This window comes from Prionailurus bengalensis, chromosome B4 (assembly GCF_016509475.1).
Source record: "Prionailurus bengalensis isolate Pbe53 chromosome B4, Fcat_Pben_1.1_paternal_pri, whole genome shotgun sequence".
Classification (NCBI taxonomy): domain Eukaryota; kingdom Metazoa; phylum Chordata; class Mammalia; order Carnivora; family Felidae; genus Prionailurus; species Prionailurus bengalensis.
Genome location: NC_057358.1, coordinates 55,568,864 through 55,587,396, shown reverse-complemented (window position 1 = coordinate 55,587,396; position 18,533 = coordinate 55,568,864). Strand labels below are relative to the sequence as shown.

Below are 18,533 nucleotides of genomic sequence, written 5' to 3'. Positions count from 1 at the left end.
GTTATGGTATGATCACCACAAGTGTAGCTACCGTCTCTTGTCAATTGTATGCTATTATACCATTGACTATATTCCCTCAGCTGTACCTTTTGCTTATCAGAATTTTAAATTGCATATTTATTTATAAACAATAAACTCTAATGACACTTCTGTGTGTGTTGCTCACATCAATACCCTGTTTAGGTACGATGGTGATGCCACACACACACATTCAGGGATGCCGAAATGGCATTGAATTGGATGCTTGACTACTTGACTATTCAGCCTTTGAATAGCTAGCTGAATATAAAGCTGAAGTGTAGCAGCAGATTTTAGCCAAACAGTGAAACAGTAGTAGAACTCTCATCCCTACTTTCTCAAATGCAGTCACTCTTTGGAAGGGGCCTAGTAGGGGCAGTCATTGGAGTGACAGCTTCCCAGCCTTCTTATCTCTGGTGACTAAAGTGTTAAATGTGGCATCTGAGAGAGTTTCAGCAAGGTTCATTTTGGTACTGGGCATTATTAACTGAGTGGGTGGGTTTTCACCCTTATTCTTCTGTTGAGTTTCCCCAGAACCGCAGTCTTCCTGCTCGATAGACACAATAAGTGAATGTGGTCTTCCTGGTGTAGTTGATATGCATGGCTTTCATGAAGAGGCATGAGAACCTGAGTGAGTTTTTAGCAGGTGGTTCCCGGGCTTCATATTTACCTTCATGATGCAACTTGGAATCATTTGCTATGAACTCAGCTGAAGCTTGAGCTAGAATAATAAAAAGCATTTAAATTTTGGCTGCACTACTCAACTTACACTCAACCAAAACTTAATAATCTGCAAATTTAAACTTGAGCATAAAAATGGATTTACCTTTGCTTTTTTGTCCCTGTGACTTTATTGTCTGTGGCAAAACAGAAGCAAATACTAAGGAGCATCCATGCAAAACATGAGAAAGGGGATGGGAACCAAATTTGCTAAAAATTCTAAAAGCTGGTGTATGTCTTCTTTCCAGGATCACCTGCAGGTTGGATGGAGGTAAAATTCAATATTCAACTGTCAACAATTTCTTAGAGGTAGTGGACTTAATGTTTGTGTTGTATACTCTGATGAAGGAATGCATCTTGCTGTCTCATATCTCTATAGCAGCTCCCTTGCTCAGACAAGTTGCTTCCTTCTTCTTCCTGCCAGCTCCTCCAGGGCAGGAAATTCATTCTGGAACTCTGAGTGTGACTTCACGCTCTCCTCTTTTTTTATTAAAAATTTTTATGTTTATTTATTTGTTGTTTATTTAGAGAGAGACAGAGAGAGAGAGAGAGAGAGAGAGAGAGAGAGAGAGAGAGAGGAGGGGCAGAGAGAGAAAAGGAGAGAGAATCCCAAGCAGGCTCCATGCTGTTAGCACAGAGCCTGACACGAGGATTGAACTCACGAACTGCAAGATCATGACCTGCAGTGGAATCAAGAGTCAGATGCTTAACTGACTGAGCCACCCAGGTGCCCCCAGGTCCTCCTCCTTCTGAACAGCCTCAGCCATCTGTGCACATCTGTAGTGGTGCCAGTTACACCCACCTGCCTTCATAAGTAGTGACTTGCTTGTTGGTTGCCACCTCTTGTGCATGTTCTCTGAAGATGGGTCTGATTTTTAATTCAGTTTTATATCCCGAGCACTCAGCACAGTGTTACGTGAGAACTCGGTAAAAGTCATTACTACTGTGGCTACTATTACTATTGCTGGTTGTACTTACTGTTTCTACCACTGTTGTTGCTGCAGCTGCTGTTATAACCAGTGTTAGCTGGTGAGCTAGTGGCACCCTCTCAGGCCTGGAGAGTGCATGCACTTTCACATTTTGATCGCTTTTTGTCCACCCTCCAGAGACAGGCATGGCAAGGGAGGAAGATAGGGAGGCTTTCTGCATGAAGGGAAAAGTCTGAAAGTTCATGATAGGAAAAGCACTCCCATATTGCAAATGGCAATATGAATATTACAAATTTACTATAGCTCTTGGCTTTTTAAAAATATTTGTGCACTTGTGACACTTTCATTTTCTGTTGAGTATTTGGTTCTCCCACGGAAGGTATGATTGCTCTGACCATGGTGATGCTGTAGGAGGAGATGTAAATTTGAGCCCATCTAACACACGTTTTATCAACAATGAAGCAAACATTTATTCACCTGATGAACTTGAACAAGTCTTTTGGCCTGAGCTTCAGTTTCATTAGAAATTTAAGATAATGTAATCAACTCTGTCTTGGTGTTTTTGAGGATGAAAAGAGGAAACCAATGTGAAAGGGAAATATAAACTGCCAGGTTCTAGATATAATGAGGTGTTATTATATGGCTGTGGCTGATCTTTCCTCTGAATTTCCAGTAGCACTTTGTACTGAATGGCAAGTTTAGTTGGTTTGGAGGGGAAAGCTATGGTCTGGTTGGACGTACCAGATATGACGTTAAAACAAAACAAAACAAAACAAAACAAAACAGGGAGCAAACCATCCCCACCATTCCACTAGTTATGTGACCCAGGATAGATTCCTGAAAAAAGGGTCTTAAGGCTATTTAGCTCAAGGTCATTCACTGTGAGGATGAAGTGGAAAAATACCTCTAAAGACACTGGGTACATTGAAGGTGGTTGGCTGGTGTTTACAAAGTATTCCTTCAGGGCAGCGAAAAGTAAAGGTGAATCAAAAAGGTTCTGAGCAGACAGCACACAGAGGGAAAAGTCTAACTCGGACTACTGGTGTGACCTGAGCAAGTCCTGTTCTGGCCATAATCCCATTTCCTCAGATATGAATTGAGTGTAATAATAGTAGTTTCCTTAATTATCTCTTAGGGTTATTGTAAAAACTAAAAGTGGCAATATAACACTAGACTCAAAGGTTTAGTTTATTCACCCCACAAAGTTTAGAGCTATGCCTATGATAATTCTCCTTATTTCCAAAAATAATCTTAACCCGTCTAGTTTATGTTGACTGAATATAATGCCTAGGATGCTCTTTTGACAAAATGCTGGCAAGTCACCACGCACTTGACTGCCTCCATTCAGGCCACCTTTTGGGTGGTGAAACATTGATAAAAATTAATTATGATGGAGGAGGAAAGGAAAGAGGCACAGCTCGTGAGACAAATTCTAGCAACTTTGCTAAGATGAAGGCTTTGTTCCTGAGCCCCTCTCCATTGTCCTTTCTATGGAAACCTTGGTGAGGAGGAAGCCAACCAGAGTGCTGGAGAAAGCACCATGTGGTAGGGAGAGCATCATGGCCCTGGCTGAGGAGGCCGGCCATGGACACCGACTCTGTGTATTCATTTCTACAATGAAGTTGGGACTGTGTAATAACAACATGTATTGAAATTGTACTGTGTGTGCCACAGGGACATTCTCAGTGAATTCTCAGAAACAATCTCTGAGGCCGGTTGCGAATCCCAGGATGTTCTCCAGTTACGGACTAAGTACGTGGCAGAGCCGGGATTTGAACCCAAGTACTCCACATTACCTTCCCCTTTCAGCTGTAAGCTTCTATACGGTGGTGGCCAAAGATGTTTGAGCAAGCAGGTCTGTGTGGGAGCACCACTCAGAAGTGGTTTATGTTAGCAGTTTGTTTTACTGGTCCTTCCAAAGGTAGGGCTGGGGAATAAGCTCTTTTACTCCTGAGAGCTCAGGGAGTAAACGGAGTTGGTTTCTGTCAGGTTTTTAAGCAGAGGGAAGTAAATATTGGCTTGTAGAGTGGTAACAGGGCTTCCATCTGAGGGGCCAGCAGAGGAGCAGCCTGTGAACCAGCTCAGAAAAGTGAGGTGACCCAGGAGACCCTGGTGTTGCAGATGCTAAGGGAGTAGGGATCCCTTCCCAAAGGCCACAGTGCTCCACTGTGTCCAGTACTGCTAAGCTGTCAGACCAGACAAGAGCTGAAACGACCAACAAGATTTTCTGGTTAGAACACAGGTGGCTTTGCCAGCATTTGAAACACATCTTTCATCTCATTCTGTTTCTATTTAGAAGGGTTTTTCCTGCAGAGGTTGTTCTTTTATTTTGCCTCCAGTTTTGGGGAGTGTACCCTCTTTGGGGCCACTGTGTGCATCCCCTACTTCATATAGCACACGTAGAGTCCCTTGTTGCTGAACTCAATCCCCCGAATGTCAAGTCACCATAAAGATGCATTTCTCCTCCAGATCCATAGCCCAACAGTCTCCAAAAGACCATCCAGATCTTTTCTGGACCTGGATGTTTAAGTCAGTCAACAAATCTGCAATTACAATGATCATTTTTGCCTTCAGACATATTTTAGCTGCATCTGAAAGCTAATGGATTTTCTTTCTTAAACTTTTTTTTTTTTTTTTTTTGTATTTTGAAATATTCCAGTCATGCATTTTGATGGCTGGAAGAGTGAAGTAATAGTAATCTAATCACCCTGGAGACACAGATGCTTTTGTGAGCTGGCACCGAGGTAAGGCTGCACATCTCTGTGGGAATGACAAGTGAATGAGTCTGCCGCTCACTGAACCTGCTGTTCTTTTCTCTCTCTGTTTTCTCTCCTAGGAAACAGATGGAAGACTGCTGTGACCCCGCCCATCTCTTTGCTATGACTAAAATGAATTCCCCCATGGGGAAGAGCATGTGGTATGATGGGGAGTTTTTATACTCATTCACCATTGACAATTCAACTTATTCTCTCTTCCCCCAGGTTAGTATAGAGTTTGTTGCCTTTTAATATAGTTTCCTGTGTGTCTTGATATCATAGGGAAAAGATCGTTGAGTTTGCCTCACTTATCGGATCTCCTTCTTTTCAGCCCCTTTCTTCTCTTCTTCATTATAAATGTTTTTTCTTTATAGCTGTCACATTTTTGGTGAAGAAATCACAAAACATTTTCATGGAAGGGCAGAAGTAGGCTATTACAGAGTAATAGTTTTCCTAGCCCTTCTGATTTGGGTCATATGAGACCGAAGAAAGCAAGCAGAGAAGGAAGCAAAGTCAGGAATTGTGGAATTCTAGTGTTTTGAGGTTGGCTGTGGAATGATCTTGAAGATTTGCAATATTGGAATGTTTTCTTAGGACTGGCATTATTCTCAGGGACTGGGGACCATATGCTCCCCAGCAGAAGGAGTCTGCTTCTTAGAGCTCTTGGATCTTAACCCTGTGGTCAGACACTGCTCTGAAGTGGAGGTGGTGGAAATGGAGAGAAGGAATTCAACCACGTTTGAAGTGGTCTAAATGAAGCCTTGTTTATGTAAGGTTTTTCTTCTTTGTTTCCTGAGCATTCCAATCAAATGCTTTACTAAAATGTATCAGTGAAAGGGAAAAATAGAGAAATCTTTATTTCTAGGGAGCCCTAGTTGGAGGAGGGGGGCGGTGGTTCTTAGGTGAAACCACCATTAGGGAGAAATCAAGAAATGAAGCTTGCCCCCCCCCCCAAGTCTTCAATCTATTCTTGGTTTGGCCAGATGATTATGCAGAAAGGGAATTCACCATGAGAATTGGAAAACAGGGCTGAAACTTTCATGTGTCTGTATTAATAGCAAAGAGTCTTCAAAGGAGGGATCCCATAAAGCTGAGGCACAGGCTCTACCAGACCCAAAGACACACTCTCTATGAAATAGCCCATCTCTGCTAGCTCATCTGTAGGTGTTTTAGTCTAACTTAATGGTTTTAGTGTCTAATGATAAGTTTTTTTAAATGTTTTTTTAAAGTAGGAAATAGAAAGTTGAATATATTGCCATCATCCATGTGCTTTCTTTCTCTTCTTTATTTGCCCTTGGGAGTCTTCTTAGTGTCAAAGGAAATGACTAAGAGTTGTAAAATGTGATATTGAATTTCTTCTCCATTTCTAACTACCTAAAGGCCCTGCTAAGTCACCCAACTCTTCTGAGACTCAGCTTTCTCATCTGTACAGTGGGAAGAGCAGTACCTATCCTAACACCTCAGAGTTGGGGTCAGGATCAGTTTAGATAATGCATGTCCATGTACTTGGAAACCACAAAGCACATGTAAACATTAGGTGTTAATGTTGTCCTGGTTCATATCATTGCATCTTCAGACTGCGAAATGAAAGATATAATTGCATTAGTCAGGGTTTAAGGCAGGGAATGGAAATCTTCCTAGTTATTTTTAGCAGAAAGATATTTCTCATTGGAAATTAGGTGCTAAAAAAAGCATCAGAAGAATGGAGAAGTGGGAGTCAAGAGGTGGGTCCTGGAATTACTTAGTTCAAGAATTTACCACCATAACTGTGGTTTAGAGATTAGAAGGTCCCAGCTGCTGCTGCCATTGCCATTAACATGGTCACAACTGTCTGTGACAGAAACAGTAAGATGGGTTCTGATTCATCTTCTCGTTCCAAATATCCCTCAAGTGCATCTAGTGGGTAAGATTAGTTTGCATCTGGAACATTAGTTGCAACAAAGTCCAGGAGAGGCAGTTTTTAAAACAATCAAGCTTCAGCCAGAAGCTAGAAGAAAGATGGAAGAGGGGTGAAGAAGCCAATCCACAGTATCCTTTATGTACAAAACCTGATATCAGCTTGCCATGAATTGAAAAAGATAAGGAAGCAATCTTCTTTAACAGCTCATCAAATAGAAAAATTTTAAAAGAAATCCAAAATAGTCTTTTTATACATGAGGGCTTTCAGTCATCCCAACTGACTTCTAACTTTGTGCTAGCAAATAGATTAGAAGAAAGGAGATGATTAAAGAAATACAAACTAGCCTCCCATCTTATCTGTCAATTGCAGCAGGAAGATACCAGGAAACATTTGCTTTTTAAAGTGTGTGCACATGAATTCTGTGCCTCTTTATGCTGGTTGCAAGACCAAGAAACCATCCCTGAATAATAAGGAAAAATGCTTTTTTTTTTTTAGGAAGCAGACGTCATTACATCATTGTGTGTTTGCACAGTCATTACAAAGGGCTAAACTAATTCAACGAGAAGATTTTTTTTAAGTTATTGAGATTCTCAAATTACTAATTTATAGAAATCCTGGAAGATCAGTTTGCATCAATAAAAAGGATGATGTATATCCCTGTGCCCTCACTCCATTATTATTTCTTAGTGAAATTGTTCTACTTTGTTATCAGGAAGCTAAGTTACCAGTTAATTGATAAGCTTCATTCATATTCCAGTGGGAAGAAAGTTGCGTGTGCTGGTTAAGCAGAAATGCAGCTGAGTGGGCTCAGCTCGATTTGTCAGTTGAACGAAGCATTGCTTCTTTCCCTGAATTTCAGCAAAATAATGCCAAATCACTCACTCTCTAACTCAGATGTATAATTTTATATCAATATGCTAATTTTTTAAAAAGTTTATTTATTTTAAGAGAGAGAGAACAAGCAGGGGAGGGGGAGAGAGAGAGAGAGAGAGAGAGAGAGAGAGAGAGAGAAAGAGGAAGAGAGAGAGTCCCAAGCAGGCTCTGTACCATCAGCGCAGAGCCCAATGCTGGGCTCGAACTCACAAACCATGAGATCATGACCTGAGCCAAAATCAAGAGTCAGACCCTTAACTGACTGAGCCACCTCTGCTCCCCTCTGCTAATTTCAATTATATATTATACTTTTCTCCTAAATGCTCATATGTGTTATCCATCATAATTGTTATTATTCCTTCGCCTACCTTTATCCACTGTTTTTTTTGCTGTTGCTATGGTTGTTGCCAAGATGCACTACAAGATCTTATGTGTGGTATGCAAAGTTAGCAGGTCCTGAATCAAGGCTGGAGGATCCAGGGAGCGTCTTATTGAGATCCAGTGTGCTTTGAGACGCCATATTGAATCTTCTTGATTACAATTAGTTGTTTCTTTTTTAAAAATTTTATTTATTTATTTATTTATTTATTTATTTATTTATTTATTTATAAAGAGAGAGAGAGCAAGCAGGAGAGGAGCAGAGAGAGGGAGGGACAACCCAAGCAGTGTTCACACTGTCAGTGCAGAGCCCAATGTGGGCTCGATCTCTTGAACTGTGAGATCATGACCTGAGCCAAAATCTGAGTTGGATTCTTAACCAACTGAGACACCCAGGTGCCCCATGCAATTAGTTGTTTCTTATTTGGACCTCCCACAACTTCCTGTAGTTTTATTATCAAATTCATTCAAATCCACCTCATGCTTATCTACATAACTGTATATCTATATATTGCAGTTTTCTAAAAGCCCTTATCTGCTGATTTCAATACCATCTTGTGAGCTTTTGAGTAGCAAGAGTAGTTTTCTAGTTTTGGGCCTAGTGTGGTGCTTCCCACTTGATATAGATACTCATTTCCAGCTCCTCGTGTTTGCCTAGGACTCTTTGCCTTTGTCCCACCTGGGGTGATTCACTGCAGTGCCCTTGCTTGAACAATTGGAGACCAAGCAGGACATTTTGATGCAGCTATTTCCAAATGAGTCTATAATTGTATTTTGGTGAAATGTTTGTTGAATATTATTAGGCTGAAATGGCTTAATTTTAACCCTTACATAGGTTTTTCTAGAATATTCTGTGTCTTTGTGTGTGTGTGTGTGTGTGTGTGTGTGTGTGTGTGCATGTGTGTGTTTGGAGGGGACAGTGTGATGGTAAGTGTTCCCACTTTGAGAATACCCATATCCCTTGGGTCCCCATTTCCTTCCTGCTTTGCCAAACATTTTCTCTTTTAAGCATGCATGGTCCCATGTGTGTAAATATTGCCTAAATAAATACTATTTTGACCCAAAACGTATTTATGCCCAGAAAAAAGCATAAATTTCCTTGGAAATGAGCAAAAGAGCAGCAGGAATGTTAGAAACTACAACTGTGCAGTTATAATCTGAAAAATATTTCCTTTTGATATAATAAAAACATGGTCAGCTCACCATTCTCTTATATCGTGCTGAATAGTCATGTGATATAAATCACAAACCAGACTGGCCATTTTTTCTTAGAATATCCACCCAAGGCCATTTGTAAAGAATCACAAAGCATCATTAATACACCCCAGACAGACACTCATTTCCAGCTCTTCTGGTTGCCATAAGCTCTCTGACATGTTCCATTCAGCCTGGACCCACATTGCCCTTGGCCCGTGGGAAACTCAGCAGGACATTCTGAAGTAGTTTTGTCCAAATGGCTTTGTATTTGTTAAAATGAAAATACACATTTCCCCCCTCTTCACAGTAATGTGCTTAATAGAATCATCTAAGCTCCTGGATATCCCTGACTCTCACAGTAATATTTTTTCCTCCTAATGAAATTTGGATTATACTGTATAATCTACAGCATTTGGTAACTTGATTTTTCTACTTATCAATATTATTGTGATAATTTTCCAAACACATACCTTTTTGACTGGAAGGAAACTAAGGAGACTAATGTTTGGTGGGCATAGATCTTTGCCAAGTCTGTGTTGGGTTCCTGTTGTCAGGCTTACATTTGGCTCCTTTATAACAGAAATCTGACACAGAGGCTTAATTGAATAGGTGTTCATTTATCTCCAAAAATAAGGAATTAGCAGATGAGTAGTTGAAGGCCAAGTGATGGCTGTCCGATGCCATTGAGCTCCCAGGCTCCTATCTTGATGCTTGAACATCCTTAGCTGATAGCCAAAGGACCTTCCAGTTTTGGTCCAGGATCCCAGTAGGAAGAAGGAGGAAAAAGAAGAGGAAATATGGAATACCCTGCTGATGTGTCAGTGGTCAGGATTAAATCATGTGGGCATGTCTAGTTGCAAGAGAGCCTGCTGGGAATTTCAGTATTTCAGCTCTAGGCAAATGCACTACATGTGCTGACCTATCCTGTCTCATGTTATCTCATGCTATCCTAATAGAAGCTCTGTATGGATGTTATTATTATCTGCATTTCATGGGTGAAACAGACTGAAAAGGGTTAATAAACTTACTGAAGTTTCCAGACCTGGTAGGTGGAAAAACCAGGATCTGGAACCTGGCCTATATGATCTCAAACCTTTCATCATTTATTATCTTGCTTGTTTGTTTTTATTTTCTTAAAAAGACATCGGTTCTAGTGAATTAGTTGTTCATTTTTATCACCCAGCCACCTTGAAACCATTTAATGGTTTTTCACTTCTTTTGTATGAACACTCTTAGAGGAAATGGAGAAATTTCTTTTGCGGTTATTTGAGAGAAGAAAATAGAGTGTAGATATGCAGACTGCGAGGTCCTATACGGTACTCTAGCTTCCCTCTGAAACTAGTTTCAAAATTTTTTTTCTCAACGTTTTTATTTATTTTTGGGACAGAGAGAGACAGAGCATGAACGGGGGAGGGGCAGAGAGAGAGGGAGACACAGAATCGGAAACAGGCTCCAGGCTCTGAGCCATCGGCCCAGAGCCTGACGCGGGGCTCGAACTCCCGGACCGCAAGATCGTGACCTGGCTGAAGTCGGATGCTTAACCGACTGCGCCACCCAGGCGCCCCTGAAACTAGTTTCCACTCTAGAACTGTAGTTTCCTTTTGACTTTGAGCTCCCTAGTGCTCTACAAAGAAAGGAGAAATAAGACCAGTTTCATTATTTTTATTTCTATGAAGTGGTTTCCTGGACTCAACTCCAACATGTGTATGTGGAGGCTTCCCACATTACCAAGCAATTCTCAGACACCAGCTGGGTGTCTTCCAATCTGGATCAATTCTGACATGATCTGCCCAGACATAACATCACGTTCCACAGACAAAGGTCTCAGTCCCACAAGACCAGCCTGTCCTTCAGACCCCAATTTCCAAGTCCAAATTGTTACCTGTGCTTCTGACTGAATGGCTACAAATCACACTTTCCCACGACCCCCTCCCTGAGTTTGATTAATTTGCCAGAACAGCTCACAGAACTCATAAAATCAGTTTACTCACTAGATTACCTGTTTACTACAAAGGATATTAAAGGGTACGAATCAACTAACTGCCATATGAAGAGATACATAGGGTGATGTCTCCAACAAAGGAGCTTCTGTTCTTGTGACACTTGGGGCCCTGCCTGGTGGCAGGTGGAGGAGTTCTAGTTCATCAACCAGAAGCTCTCTGCACCCCATCCTTTTGGGGTTTAGTAGAGGCTTCATTACATAGACATGATTGATGAAATGATTGACCATTGGTGACTGATCCAACCTCTAGCCTCTCTCCCTTCCCCAGAAATCTGGGCGTGGGTCTGAAAGTTCCAGTCCTCTATTCATGGTTGGTTCTCTGGCAGCCATCCCTCATCCTTAGGTGCTTTCTAAAAGTCACCTCATTAACATAAACACAGTTGTGGTGGAAAGGGGCTTGTTATGAATAACAAGCAACCCATTCATCTTTATGGCTCTGAAAGGATTTCGGGAACTGAGGGCAAGAGACCAAATATTAGGGTAACAGGTGCTGCCAATGCTCTTACCACTCAGGAGACTCCAAACTTTTTGGGAACTGTGAGTTAGGACCTGTAGATGAAGAAATATGTATGAGAAATATTTTTGGTCATCTGAATGATGAAATATATATATTTCTCATAAATCACAATATTGCATCTGTAATAGAGAAATCCAGGTTCTCAAAGGGAAGCAAGTTATTCCTTGAACAATCCTGCTTTATTACAGGAATCCAGAACTTGATCCCACTACCATTAAATAGTTCAGATCATTTATTCTGTTGCTCCTGGCCGAGTGCCAGCATTACAGAACTGTGTAAGGGAATGGAATTCAAAGATCTGGGTTCTAGACCTGGCTTTTATATGATATTTATGATTCCAGACAAGTCATGTAACTGTTGCCAGCCTCCACTTTGTTCAGTTCAAGACATAAATAATACCTGGTCTTCATACATCAGTGTTATTACGAAAAGGTTAAAATGAGATTATGGCTGTAAAAGTGCTTTGTAATGAGGGCTCTCTACAAACATATGATAATGTTACTGTTACTATCTGCTAGAGCATTTATGGCATGCAAGCATTTCTTTGGCATTTTGGTAATACTGGAAACCAATGGAAGGAAAAAACACAACTAGAAAAGGAGTCGAGTTAATTTTCCAGTCTGGTGAGTAGTTAGAAGAGATAAATCTGTTGCATTGGGGATTTAGAGATATACAAAGTAGTAATGGAGATTGCTACAGACTCTACCTGTTGTACATCTGTATCATTATATTTGGATACTAATTATGATAAGCAGTGTGAGATAAATGATTACTTTTTAGTGAGTTAAGGTTGGATATCTAAACAATGGGTTCATATCCAGTGTTCCTCCAATTTCTCTGTAATTGAGGAGATAAGGAGAGTGAAGAGTCACGGGACTTCCGAGTAGCTCTTACCTTTGTAGGGAAGGAAAGCAAATGATTAGAAGTGAGGTCATGGAGTTGCCCCATGTAGTAGCTTGAAGGTAAACTCTAAGTTTCCTTGTTTTTCAAATGTAGAAGTAATTACAAATTTAGACCTTTATTCAGTGACAATTCACAGGCTGTCTATGGTTGAGAACAAAATGAAAATTAAATGTAAGGAATGGTCTATTGTGCCAGGGTGCAGGCCTTTCTAAAATATTTGCCAGTGTGCACAGTTTAGCACAGTTACTGATTATGGCTCAGTCTTCTAGCTTCCTGGGAACAACTGAAAAGGATGCATGACACCAATTACCACTGAGTCAAATCTCATTCAGTAGGTCTGATGGGAGTGATAACTTTTTTCAGGAGGTGTTAATATTCCCTATAACATTTTCTTCTTAGGTTTGGTGACGTGACAGAGTGTTTTCCTGCAGAAAAAGCTTGTATATCCTTTTTTATTCCAGTTGGTTTCTTCATCTTGGTCCTTCTTATAGGCAAAGGTCCAGTTGTAGAAGGGAATTTCCATCCTATTTTGGTTTAGTTCTGAGCATCTGCATACCAGTAGGCCTCTGTTTCATTTCTACTATTGGTATGTTTATTTGTACTTCTTAATTATATTTAAGTCATCTCTTAAATGCATAAAGATACATTTGATTAATTTATCGAGAGGTATTGTATCAACACTGACCTTCTCTGGCTTAATTAATTTGGTCAGGAAATGACAAGACACCAGTGAGTACAGAGAACATTTTCTTAATGTTTGTATCTGTTCAATTCGCTCTCTCTTTTGCTAATTGGCCTGTAATTTTCACATGGGAGATAGCACAATATTGTCATCATCCCTCATGGCCTGACTAATAATATTCTGTGATCTGCATGGTTCTGGACTTCTGGGTAGACTTGCTAACCAGGATGGGAGAAGAGGCGGGGGTGAGGATAGCAATGGACTTGAAGTTCCCACCTTCTAGGCTGGAGGTTTTGGTAACTGGCAGCTTCTAAGAGGTAATCGCCAGAAGAAGGCAGGACCCACCCTTCTAGAGGCTTTGGAATGGATCACTTAGTCAAGGCAGCCACTCAAGGGAATAAGCTGGGGATCCCCAGCATTGGGGTCAAAATTAGGGACTATTTTTTGAGAACAGGCTGAAACATGGTTCTGGGACTGCACATGAGCTGGGCCCTGATAATCTGGAAAGGCAACCTGAGGCAGTGTTTTGAAAATAAGACAGAAACCAAGTTCCCAGAGCCACACCTCAAAGTCTAGGTTTGAAGACCACAAGCATAACTTGATGGAGATTTCCACAGCTGTGTCTGACCACTTTGCCAAACCATTCCCCTAATGGCCAGGATTGACCCGCATTTCCCTGGGCTCAGGCTAAATCTACAGATTTGCTGTTTTCTGATTTTCTGTCTGTTTTCAGACAGAAACATTAAGTTGTCTCCCATGCTTAGCTCTTTGGAGACTGCAGAATGGAGGGAGCAGAAGCTAAGTGAAGGAGAGAATCTGGGCAGATTATCAATTAAGACATTATGTCCGCAGCTTGTTAGAAAAATAGGTGGGCAGATAAGTGTGGTGGAGACATGTAGTAGGTGAGATGGGGTGTGGCTCACTTCTGCTTTCTGTAAAGGAAACGGTGTGCTTTTGGGGGATAACCAACATTTTATATCTGAAAACTATTACGTCTAGGACTTTTCCCCCTAAATATTTTTTTCTATCTACCCAGCTTTGGGAGTTTTAGCTCTTTGCTAAGAAAAAAAGAAAAGATGCTGAGAAAAAGCCAATTGCAAATCAAATGTATTTAAAAATCCTTTTTTTTTTTAAAGTTTTTATTTATTTATTTTGTGAGAAACAGAGACAGTGTGAGTGGGGCAGAGAGAGAGAGAGAGAGAGAGAGAGAGGGAGAGAATCCTAGGCCGATGCCACACTGTCAGTGCAGAGCCTGATGTGGGGTTCAAACTCATGAAACCATGAGATCATGACCTGAGCAGAAACCAAGAGTTGGACACTTAACCCACTGAGCCACCCAGGCGCCCCTAAAAATCTTTTTGTCTGAGGTGTTTTGCTACTACTAAAGCACTGGCTAACAGTTTCTTATAAAATATGCATAATCTAATTATTTTGCTTAAATTTTTCTTCCCCTAGGGTTCAGTCTAATCCGATTTTATATACATTTTGCATCTAATCACCTGTTAAAATGATAGCCTATTCAGAAAGTATTGGAATTCTGAAATCATAATTTAAATTTACCAATTGTTTCTTTTTGTTATAGCCCGACTTAAACTTTGAGGGCAACACACAAGGTCAATAGGAGCTGAAATAACTACAGTTGTCAGGTACTTCCAGATACCTGAAATGAGGATTGTTGGAGGGTTTCTTCAAATACAAAGGCCTGTGATATTAAGGGACCCAGGAAAAAATATAGTACTTCTGTATGACCCATTAAATGTAGAACAAATCAGGAATCTACAAAATAAAGTCAGAGTTGAAATTTAATGTAAAATAAGGCTTTGATGCATCAGAAATTTCCTTTCACATTGGACTTACCACCTTCATGAAAATGGAGACCAGCAAAACTATGCTTTCCTAAAATTTTGATAATTCTCTATAAAATAAATTTTCAACCATTCCTTCAGGTATTTATTGAGCAACTACTGCTGGGTGCTAAGGGCTGTGCTAGTTCCTGGGGAAATAAATGGTAAAATGGAGTAAAAACAGACTCAATTCCTTCTCCCACTGGGTATTATCTTCAGTGGCCTAGAGCGTCCCTACCTGTCACATGGTCAGAATTCAACTCCAGCCCTCCCCATCCTGCTTTTTTTCTCTATTGTCTGTCCCAGATAATGACACTATAACCCACTCAGTCACTTAAGCTGGACACCTGGGGCTTAAGTTTGAATCTATCCTCTGTACTAAACCACCATTCAGATCCAATTTTATTTTATAAATATTTCTTGAATTTTCTCCTTCTTTTCTTATCTCTCTACCACCATGTTTGGGGTTTATCAACATTGTATGGACTAATTCAAGAACTCTCTAATAGTTTCACTGTTACGAACTTGCCTCACTGCAACATCCTTCACCCTACTGCCAACACTGTGGTTATAAAATGTAAGTCTGTTTACCTCTGTTGTGTCACTCCTCACTGTCCACCATGGATGCAAGAGCACGTGGCCAAACAACATGCTCCCCAAACCTGCCGGAACAGTCTTTACTGGAGAAAACTCATGGAGAAGGTGAAGTAGCAACTAGCAGATACTCTGTTGCCTTTTTATGATCAGAAATGATGAAATTCTAGGTGTTCTAGACTCCAGGAAAGGGAACCTGAAACAGGGTTGGGCTTTTTAGTTGTCCAGTTAAGAATGGATATACTAACCCCTCCATTGGAGTAATTCAAAGACTGGTGTGATATAATAGGATTGAGATATGGTGGAACCTTGGCTTTCACCTGATTTATCAGCTCAGTGTCCATGGGTAATGAATGGAAAGCTGTCTGGAGCCATGACTGGCAGTATGGGAACAAACCTTGCAGATGCAGCTTGACCAGAAGAGGATGTATCAATCAGCTCATGGTTGGATAAGATCTATCCTCTTTCCTGGCATGATAGGAATACTGAGATCCCGGCCTTGCTGTTGGCCAGGATTGTGGGACTTCAGCACCGGGCCACTGCTGGTTTCCATAGAATTTTACTGGAGGCCACTTCCTTTTCTGGACTGTAGCCAATCAGTCTTGGGCAAGTTAACCTTCTTGTTTAGCACATATAGCATGAAGTTCAAACTTTGTAGGATGGCACATAGGACCTTCACTATCTGAACTCTCAGAGAATGTAAGATAATTTAAATTTATTAATTGCCACCACCTTCTTTCTCCTGCTCCTCATTACTTTATACTCTGTAATTACCAAGTGACTTACATTTCCCAGAACAAGTTGTGCTTTTTCAATTCCTTTTCACATTTGCACATGCTGTTTCCCCCGTGCAGAATGCCCTTCCTTTCCTTGTCTATCTGATGAATTCTTATTTATCTTCTAAGATCCAGCTAAAGCATCTTAATGTACATAAAACCTTCCAAGTTCTCTCTCCTAAATCTCTCATGCCTTGCCATGTTGATTAAAAATCTGTTCTTTTTAACCCCCATAATTTGTATATATCTCTGTGACTGTACTACCAAATAACAATTATTTGTTCACATTCTTTCTGCTCAGCCGACTGTGAGCCCCTTGAGGACAGAACCTTGACAGTGCCTGGCACATAGCATAGCAGGTGGTAAACGAAAACGTGCTGAATGAACAATAGAATGGATGGCTAATCTTTCAAAACTTTTTCTACCACACACATCAGTCTATTTCTTTGGGAGAGAGGTGCTCCTGGCCAAAATGACCCAGGACCAGTTGCTCACAGGCAACAGCATTAGAAGAGGGGGAGGGTCTGGTATTAATAGTAATGCAGGGTGTTGGATGGCGTGTCAAAATGACAGTTCTGTTGGTGCTCAGAACTTCATCCTAATCTTGATATGACAAGTTCATACAGTTTTAAAGTTAAGCTACAGCTTTGGTGTTAGATATGTAGTTACTTTGTTTTTGTTTTGTTATTCTTATACACTGTAAAAACATATATATTTTTTATTATTTATTTTTATGATGAGGGTTTGTCTCTATCATCTATCTATCTATCTATCTATCTATCTATCTATCTATCTATCTATCTATTTATCTATCTATCATCTATCTATCTATTTTGAGAAAGAGAACACCAGCAGGGTAGGGGCAGAAAGAGAGGGAGAGAGAATTCCAAACAGGCTCCACACTGTCAACACAGAGCCCGCCTGACGCAGGGCTTGAACTCACGAACAGTGAGATCATGACCTAAGCTGAGATTGAGATCAAGAGTCAGACACTTAACTGACTGAGCCACCCAGGTGCCCCTATTTTATCTATCTATCTATCTATCTATCTATCTATCTATCTATCATCTATCTATCTATTTAGGTGGTTTCAAGTTTTTATTTAAATTCCAGTTAGTTAACATATAGTGTAATATTGGTTTCAGGAGTAGAATTTACTGATTCATTACTTACCATATAATGCCTAGTGCTCATCACAAATGCTCTCCTTAATAGTCATCACCTATTTCAGCCATCCCCCACCCACCTCCCCTCCGTCAACCCTCAGTTTGTTCTGTATAGTTAAGAGTCTGTTTTATGGCTTTCCCCCCTTTATGTTCATCTGTTTTACTTCTTAAATTCCACATATGAGTGAAATCATTTGGTATTTGTCTTCCTCTGACTGACTTATTTTACTTAGAATAATACTCTAGCTCAATCCACATCATTGCAAATGGCAAGATTTCTTTTTTTATGGCTAATATTTCATTATATAAATATACCACATTTTCTTTATCCATTCATCAGTTGATAGACATTTGGGCTCTTTTCCATAATTTGGCTACTGTTGATAATGCTACTATAAACACTGGGGTGCATGTATCCCTTCGAATTAGTATTTTTGTATCCTTTGGGTAAATATCTAGTAGTGTAATTGCTGGATCATCGGGAAAACATATATTATTAAGAAATTGTTATTGAATAAATCTGAAGGACATTTTGAAGTTTGTGAAGATCATTTCTTTCTCTTTCTTGTGTCTATTGTTATTTTCCCCCATTGCCTCTACCATCCTATTTTAGGTGACAATGACCTCTTATAATTTTGCAATAGACTCTTATTGGCCTTCTTGTATCTAATCTGGCTTCCTCTCCAGTCCATTTCCACACTGTAGCCTTTGCATTTTAAAATACAAATCAGATAATGCCATCACTTTGCTCAAAACCCTTGATTAGCTTCCCATTGATTTCAGAATGAGACTATCTCCTCAAGGCCCACGAGGCTCTTCCTGATCTGGTCCCTGCCTGCAGCTCCAGCATGCAATTCCACAGTGTTCCCTGTCACTCTTTACACTTTGTCTTGATTCAGCTCCTTATAAACACTAGACTCTTTTTCTCTAGAGCTTTTCAACACACTGTCTCTTTTTTCTGGGAGATGCTTGTCTCCTTCTACCTGGTTCACTTATGTTAATCCCTTAGATCTCTTTGAGTATAATTTTCTCAGAGGGACCTTCCTCCTAAGCACCAGATACCTCTCATTTGCAACTTTATATTCAGTTTAAGTATTTGATTCAAGGTTCTCTCTTTCTTTCTCTCTCTCACTAGCTGGGAAGCTCCCCAAGAACAGTGTTTAATTTGGGGGGATAGGGAGCTGTCGGATTTCAATTATTAACCTAATACCTGGGGCATAATGGAGATTGTAAATTTTAGTGGAATGAATGAATGAATTATTGAATGGGCTGATTGGT

General features: G+C 40.3%; 1 protein-coding gene across 1 annotated transcript in view; it reads left to right on the top strand.

Moving 5' to 3' along the window:
- The window catches only part of ST8SIA1 (ST8 alpha-N-acetyl-neuraminide alpha-2,8-sialyltransferase 1), a 144,686-nt gene that overhangs the window by 46,559 nt on the left and 79,594 nt on the right, over positions 1-18,533 (top strand). The window contains exon 2 of the mRNA XM_043564227.1: positions 4,504-4,648. Coding sequence (XP_043420162.1) covers positions 4,504-4,648 — 145 coding nt within the window. The remainder of the gene's footprint in view (positions 1-4,503; positions 4,649-18,533) is intronic.